This window comes from Lissotriton helveticus, chromosome 7 (assembly GCF_964261635.1).
Source record: "Lissotriton helveticus chromosome 7, aLisHel1.1, whole genome shotgun sequence".
In the NCBI taxonomy this organism is placed as follows: domain Eukaryota; kingdom Metazoa; phylum Chordata; class Amphibia; order Caudata; family Salamandridae; genus Lissotriton; species Lissotriton helveticus.
The window spans coordinates 253,912,253-253,918,121 of record NC_136068.1 but is presented as its reverse complement, the minus strand read 5'-3'; the positions used below and the strand labels follow the sequence as shown (position 1 = coordinate 253,918,121).

At 52.7% G+C, this 5,869-nt stretch overlaps 1 protein-coding gene across 1 annotated transcript; it reads right to left on the bottom strand.

Moving 5' to 3' along the window:
* Positions 1-523: 523 nt before the first annotated feature.
* Positions 524-4,341, bottom strand: CEBPB (CCAAT enhancer binding protein beta). The gene has a single exon (XM_078652033.1). It carries the CDS (start codon positions 3,464-3,466, stop codon positions 2,561-2,563), a length of 906 nt encoding a protein of 301 aa, XP_078508159.1. The 5' UTR covers positions 3,467-4,341; the 3' UTR covers positions 524-2,560.
* Positions 4,342-5,869: the final 1,528 nt, after the last annotated feature.

Sequence of the window (5,869 nt, the reverse complement as noted above, 5' to 3'; positions counted from 1 at the left end):
GGCCGCCATCGGTCACAGGGTCTTTAAGTGTCTTAAAGGCCTACAGAGACATAACAGACGACGCTGCGGCCTCAGCGTGTTGTGCTGAGTCACTGTGAGCAGAAACAAGGCCTTAATGGAGAGCGCAGCGCCCCCTTCCGGATCCCAGCGGTTACTGCCTGTACACCACACAAGCATAACTTTTCATAAACAGTATAAATAACAAGGAAAAAAATATCACAAGCTCTCTCAACACGAGTGTACACCACACACTGCTCGAGGACGCCCCTCTAAAAAAATATATATATATACACACACAAACACGTCAGAATTATTACGGTGATTAAATTTCGTTTCGCCGTCAGACGAGAGCAACTCCCAAAATATATGCAGTCAACAATGTCACACAGAACAAGCCAGTTTTAGAATAAAACACTTTTCAGCAAATAAATCTAACGTACACACTAATAGGAGATCATTCATAACGCTTAACTTTCCTCGACATCAGGACCATCGTTAAAAACATGCCAAGAACGCTTATCTGTTTTTGGTTTCGCTTTTCTTCAGCCATTTACGTTTTATTACAATTGTTCAATAATGCTTCAAAATGTAGCAACAATGCGTCCATACCAACAAAATATACATATTTTTGTTTCCGCTTACAGAAATAGAATATTCTTTATAATAAAAAAAACGTAGACATCTTTAAAACATTACACAGTTCATGGCAGACAGTTGCACATGGTTGCATCACTTGTGTACACACATTCGTACCAGACATGTTTAAAGTATTGCATCACGTTGCGTTCTTTTTTCCTCCTCTTTTTAAATAACGATATTATTCGGCGTGTGCCTTGGACAACCGAATAACACATACATATAAAAAATTACAAATGTATTTTTGTTTTGTTAGGACAAGGTGCAAGTTTGCCAACAATGACAGGCGCTACCCCTGCTGTAAGTGATATTGTCTTCCGAAGGCGCTATTCCTTTAAGGGGCTGCCCTATTCCTAGATCAGGTGTGCTCTGTGTGTGAAGAGAAGGGTGACGGGAGGGGGTATGGGTTCATCTGGCAGGATTTTCACATAAGAAATCTCGTGGAGACATTTCCAGTTCAAAGAAACAGGTAAACCCACCCATAACAGCCTCTGGGCTATTGCTGACAAGTAAATGTCGACATGCATCCTAAATCATGGATGATCTTATAAGTGGGATTGGAGCCACTGAAAATATACACTGGTGTTTCATCAAACCACAAAACCCCAAATCTAAAATTCGGGGTTCCCATCATACTGGTTAAGTGTTTTTTTGCTGCATCGCCCACCCCCTTACAAATAAAATTAAATACAAGCGGAAATAGTGCCCGGCCAAGTCACTAGTGCTCGAGCTACAGAAATCTCAAAGACAAGAGTAGTTCCCCAGTCAGTGCCTCGAATCTGCACCAAGGCACAGGCGCTAACCAGCCTGATTTTTCCACCCACCATTGTAGCTCTAAGTCATTGCCTCAAACTAGTGGGACAAAGCAGACGACTCAACCACAGACAGTACCGTAAGCCTCTCAATAGAAATGAGGTTAATGTGCTCAGCCTTCCAAACCCCCGACTTTTCAGTCTGCCCAAGTGAGACAGCTCATCCAGTACAGGGTTTTACACTGCAATTTCGTTTTTACCACCATAAAAAGAGGACTACATGTCCTCAGAGTGCACCTTGGGATTTAGATAAGTTACTACCATAAGAACTTGGGAAACCTGAAAGTTCTGAAACCCCCCCAACCCTGTTTACAGACAATGTATCCATCCTCTTAAACCTGCCCCCCTCCCCACCAGGAAAGTGTTTTGTAAAAGGACGGACCCCAGCCATGACAGGGATGGACAGTAGGACGTTTGCCGCCTTCCAGCCCTGGGATGCAGGTGTACTGCAGCACTTAATCACAATATGATAACTTCCTTTCTAGAAGTCCTTGCCGCCCCCTTGAGCCCTCCCCCTCAGACCAATGTACCTTTCGTCTACTGCCATGAGAGACCCCAGCCAAGAGGGCGGTTGCATAAAATGCACAGTTTTAAATAAATTGTCACACTCATCAATCACATGGCGGGGCGAGTAGTGGTGTCGCCCGTGGGCGAGTTGTAGGAGGCACATAATGGTGAGTACAGTGTTTCTTAGGTGCACAGCGCCTCTGGTCTGCGCAGTTTCCTGGGCATATAGTCATCGTCTGGATAAGTGCATAGCGCCTCGTATGCACGCACAGTGTTCTGGATAAATAACAGTTCTGTAGTAAAGTGTCACTAAAGAGTTCCTGGTCTGTGCAGTCATGTCCCTGGTAAAGAACACACTCAGCAAGTGAGGAACACAATCCTATCCGCATGGTAGACACTCCGACTGAATGCACAGAATCCCAGCTAAGTGCCAAGTACCCCGGTAGAGTGCACGATGGGTTGGCACCACGATGCTCTCGGTGGAGCGGTGAGTGCACTCAGCTGCAGGGGGCCGGAAGCGTTCAGTCTCTAGGCTGCCCCCACCACAGCCCCTCTCCCGGGGCTCACTCAGTGCCAGCGCAGTCTCAGGCCGCACAGTCCCTGCCCTAGCACTGGCCCTGCGCGTGCCCCTGCAAGAGGGGCTCGGGCAGCTGCTTGAAGAGGGTCCTGAGGGTGCCCAGCTCCCGGGACAGCTGCTCCACCTTCCGCTGCAGCCGCTCGTTCTCGGCCGTCAGCTCCAGCACCTTGTGCTGCGTCTCCATGTTGCGCATCTTGGCCTTGTCGCGGCTCTTGCGCACGGCGATGTTGTTGCGCTCCCGGCGCATCCGGTACTCGTCGCTCATCTTGTCCAGGCTCTTCTTGCTCTTGCTCTTGCCGCCGCCCGGGTGCTGCGGGGTGGCGGGCGAGTAGCCCGAGCGGGAGCTCTCGGAGCCGGGCGTGGGCGTCCCCGGCGGGCTGGAGCAGGACGAGGCGCTGGACAGGTTGCCGCTGGAGCCGCGGCTGGGCGCCGTCGGGTAGGGCAGGTAGCCCCGCGGAGGGTAGGGGGAGTCGGCCATGCCGCGCTCGTCCTTGGCCGCCTTGGGCCGGTAGGGCTCCAGGTGCTCGAAGACGGGCTCCACCTTGGTCTCGGAGAGCGGCGGGTAGGCCAGCAGGGCGCGCCCGGCCTGGCGGTAGTCTCCCCGGCTGCGCGCCGCCTTGTACTCTTCGGAGCCCAGCAGGTCGGACAGGAAGTCTGCGCCGGCGCCGCCGGTGGAGGAGGGCTCGGCAGCGCCCCCCGCCGGCCCCTGCGGGTAGGCCTCCAGGTAGGGGCTGAAGTCGATGGCCCGCTCGTGCTCGCCCAGCGCCAGCTCGGCTGTCAGGGGCCTCGCCCGCACCGAGTGTGGGGGCAGCAGCTTGGCGTAAGGCGGCGAGAAGCTCTCGGGCTCCTGGTAGAAGGCGCTGGCCACATCCATGGGCTTAAAGGCCGGGCCGAGGGACAGGCATTCTGGGCCCCAGCCCAGGAGGCGTTGCATGAAAGCAGAGGGCGCGCTGGAGGGTGCTGCTGCTGCTGCTGCTGGAGGGCGCAGGTGGACACCGGCTCTGCGGGCGGATCCTAGGAGCTGGCAGCGGGGTGGTCGTGCCTGCCCCGCGGAGCAGGAGGCAGATGGATCTCACAACTTAAAGGTTGTAGCAGTTTATTCTTCAGGTAGAAAGTTGCAATATATCCCAGAACTTGGTGCAGGCAGGAACACTCAGCAGTGTATTGCAGAGCAGGCGTGCACCTGTTCTGCACGTTGATCCTCAAGGCAGACTGTTGACTTGCCTGTACCCTCAATCCGGCAAGTGGACTCCAAATTAAGCAGGATTCTTTTTTGTATCCCCAGGAAAAACTCTCACACAGCACTTCGCTACAGACAGTGGAACAGGTGGATATGTCACTTCGGTGTACCCCAAGGTACAGGACTGCAGTGCACTTCTCTCTGTCCGTGTTCAGGCACGCTGGACTCCGTACTGTGTCTCACTTGTGGCAGGCACTGTAGCCTGGTGCGGGTCGAAGACGGCTGTGTGCTCCGGTGCAGCTTTGTTGTGCCAGGGCTTTGCACTATTCACCAGGGAGGTAGGGTTTCACTCAACTTCCAGGGCACCAGAGAGAGGGGACGTTGCAGTGTCTGCTAGAATTGTCACGCAGGGCTCGTCCCTGTACCCCTGGGCAGGCAGAACTCCTCGGTGTGCCCTGGCTGGGGCAGGCTGGACCCCAGAGTGCACGCCAGGGCGGGCAGGACTTTGCACCGGCGGGCAGGGCACTGCGCTGTACTCCAAGGCGGACTCTGCTCCCCCTGACCCCGTGCTCCGCTCCGCTCACGAGATCCCTTCCTGTTTCTCAATCCTATGGTCTGTAGTAAATGCTGCAGAGATTTCCCCAGCCTTAGTTTTTATAGGGCTGCTGGCAGTCATAGTAACCTGCTGACGTCAGAGGCAGAGCCTCTGCCAAGAAACTACTGTAAACTACAAGCACTACTAGAGGGGGACGTAGCGGACCCGTGCCATGGCCAAGCACCTCACAGGACCCCGGTGTTGGCATCCCAGCAGACCCGTGCCAGACATGGAGCACTTTCCATAATCCGTGCCAAGCCCGGGTTAGACACAACCAACCCCCACAAACGCTGGAGTACGCATCACACCAGATGCGTTCGAGGCGCGGGGCACATCCAGTAATCCGTAGCTGATCCGGGTTAGACCCAATAACCCCCCCCCCCCCCCAAAAAAAAAAAGTGCTCTCCGAACCAGTGCCAAACCCAGTTTAGGTCCCACCCTTCAATCCGTGCTACCCTAGGTCAGTCTGAGCACAGGATTAGAGCCAGTCTCGGGTGTGAGCAGCTCTTCCAGGATCCGGGCCAAGCCCGGGTTAGGTTTGTGCCTGATCTGGATCAGAGCACCGTGCCAATCAGTAGGTGCAGGTCGCTCCCCTCTCTCGATCCGTGCTAGACATGGCACCACTCCGGTACCGTTCCGAGCCCGGGTTAAACCAGTGCCAGACGCTGATCTGAATATAGTGCAAGACCCCTGCCTGCCGAGTTGGAGCAGCTGTCCTGGACTTTTTCTAAAGCCACATCTAAGCAGTGGGGGCATGGCTGTCAGGTAAACCCTGGCAATCCACAGAAGGGGGCACCGAGCAATGAAACGATATTACTTAGCTTTGAAGGGCACCGGTATGACACCCAGGAGGACCACTGCAAAGTCGAGGCTACCCCAGTGCCGAAGAGTACAACAGGCATGGACACCAGGTTCACAATATTAATGATGGGGAGGCGTCTCACGTCACAATCTTGAATATGAATTGTGATGAATTGCAATTGGACGGGACTGGAACTGACTTGGACCCTTGTGAAATGTAAGCTATTTTTTCTCATTTAAAATTAGGCAACGTTCGTTTTATCAACAAATCTCAGATGCTGCCCCACTACAAACACACTGCCATCTCTGCACACAAACACTGCACTTCCTGCTCCTCTTATGCCCTCTGCTTCCTGCCACATTTGCTCAAAAGTGGTGGTTTGTAATCTTTGAAAGTCGTGAGGCATAAAACTTGGCCTGAATTCTGGCGAGCTAGTGAAGCAAGTGAGACAGACTTCTCCTAGAAAGATTCGACATCCACATGGATGTCAATTTACCAAAATGATAGGGGAAGTGACGTCACATGCCGTTTGACCTTTACTTTCATTCATACACACACTATCTTTCATAAACCCACTGCCACCGGCTTGCATGCACATAACATACATTGAAGAGCATTTTTTAATTACCTCAGGTGTCAGATACGGTCATATTCTAGCTAATTGTACTCCATTTTTTATCATGTGATAATATTTACTATTGGTGTAATCAAAAAATCGGACTGAAAAAACAGGAAAGCGGGGCCCCTACTGTCATTCATA

Coding starts and splice junctions, on each gene's coding strand:
- CEBPB (XM_078652033.1), bottom strand. CDS start 3,466: ATGCAACGCCTCCTGGGCTGGGGCCCAGAATGCCTGTCCCTCGGCCCG.